The sequence below is a fragment of the Stegastes partitus genome, unplaced genomic scaffold, assembly GCF_000690725.1.
Source record: "Stegastes partitus isolate 25-593 unplaced genomic scaffold, Stegastes_partitus-1.0.2 Scaffold1104, whole genome shotgun sequence".
NCBI classification, from domain to species: domain Eukaryota; kingdom Metazoa; phylum Chordata; class Actinopteri; family Pomacentridae; genus Stegastes; species Stegastes partitus.
Window position 1 is genome coordinate 150,637 of NW_007578835.1, and position 1,256 is coordinate 151,892.

The 1,256-nt window shown below is 47.5% G+C and overlaps 1 protein-coding gene across 1 annotated transcript in view; it reads right to left on the reverse strand.

The window, feature by feature from the left end:
• Positions 1 to 206: 206 nt before the first annotated feature.
• rbm46 (RNA binding motif protein 46) overlaps positions 207 to 1,256 on the reverse strand; it is a 20,578-nt gene continuing 19,528 nt past the window's right edge. Inside the window, exon 10 of the mRNA XM_008296155.1 lies at positions 207 to 430. Coding sequence (XP_008294377.1) covers positions 207 to 430 — 224 coding nt within the window. The remainder of the gene's footprint in view (positions 431 to 1,256) is intronic.

Below are 1,256 nucleotides of genomic sequence, written 5' to 3' on the forward strand. Positions count from 1 at the left end.
GTTATAAATAGAAAAAAGGATCTTTTAAAGTCAGCTGATGGTGTTTTTCTGTTCATGACAAACGGGCCTGGATGTTGGTGTTGATCTTATTTTGATGGATTACTCTGATTAAAAATAAACCACTGGTCAGTCCGGCCATCTTTCAACTGAAGTGACTGTTGTAACATCACTGGGTGTAAGCTGAGACTAAGTGGGGCGCCTCACCGTCAGTAGAAAGGCGGCGGCGGCGAGTTGATGTAGAGCCTCTGAGTCTGGGAGGCGCTGGGCAGGGGGAAGGGGGACGGAGGTGGAGGGAGGCAGGAGGCGAAGGCCCGGCCGCCGCCGCAGGGCAGAACTCCTGGACTGGTGACCGCCGGCGGCGACGACATGGCGAGCGGCGACGACGGGCTGCCGGGAGACTCACAGGAAGCCGCAGTCAGGAAGGACGAGTCTGGAGACGACAGAAGAAATGCTGATAAATGAGCAGTCTCTGTTTTAAGGGAATTAAACAAGCTCAGCATTCACACAGGGAGGCTTTTCTACGGCAGCTTCGAGCGCTTTACACCTAAAACCCAGACAGCTGCCTTGTTAACGTATGAAGTCAGGGGAGCGAGCGCACAAAGGGCGGCTCAGAATGGATAAAATATGACTCCGTGGTGCAAACGGTGGGAGAACGAGACGTGGAAGCTGATTTTCTCATGTATTTTTTAAACCTCTGAACTCAGTTTCTGGGGGTTTCGGCTGAACCTTTATGGAAACAACAACATGAAAGAGGAGGGAGAACTGAGAAACGTCTTCTGAGCAAGGAAGCATCACAGTCGAGCTCCTTGGTTATGTAACGTCCAAGACTACAGAAAGACCTGAGCAGAAGTCGCAGCATCTCAAACAGAAATGGTGCCATTTAGTAGAACCACAAACAGTGAAAACAGAAGAAAATGTCAGATGGTGAACTTTCTGAAACACTTGTGTGTGATTTATAGTTCAACCAGAATAAAATAACCAACTCTGAGCTGAAAATCTGTTTAAAAAAATCCCTTTATTCTACACGTCTTACTTGAAAATTAACCAAAAATAAAACTCTTGCCCCAGATTCTGTAAAAAACTAAAGACTCTGAGCTCAACTGTGACGTCAAGACTGAAGCGCTGGAAGATTGGAAATAAAAAATCATGTCCTCGTCCTGCAGATGTTGAACCATCCAGACGTTTCCTCTCTGCTCTGCTCATCAGCCGTAGAAAGATGTTCCACCATCAGCTGTAGAAAGATGTTCCACCATCAG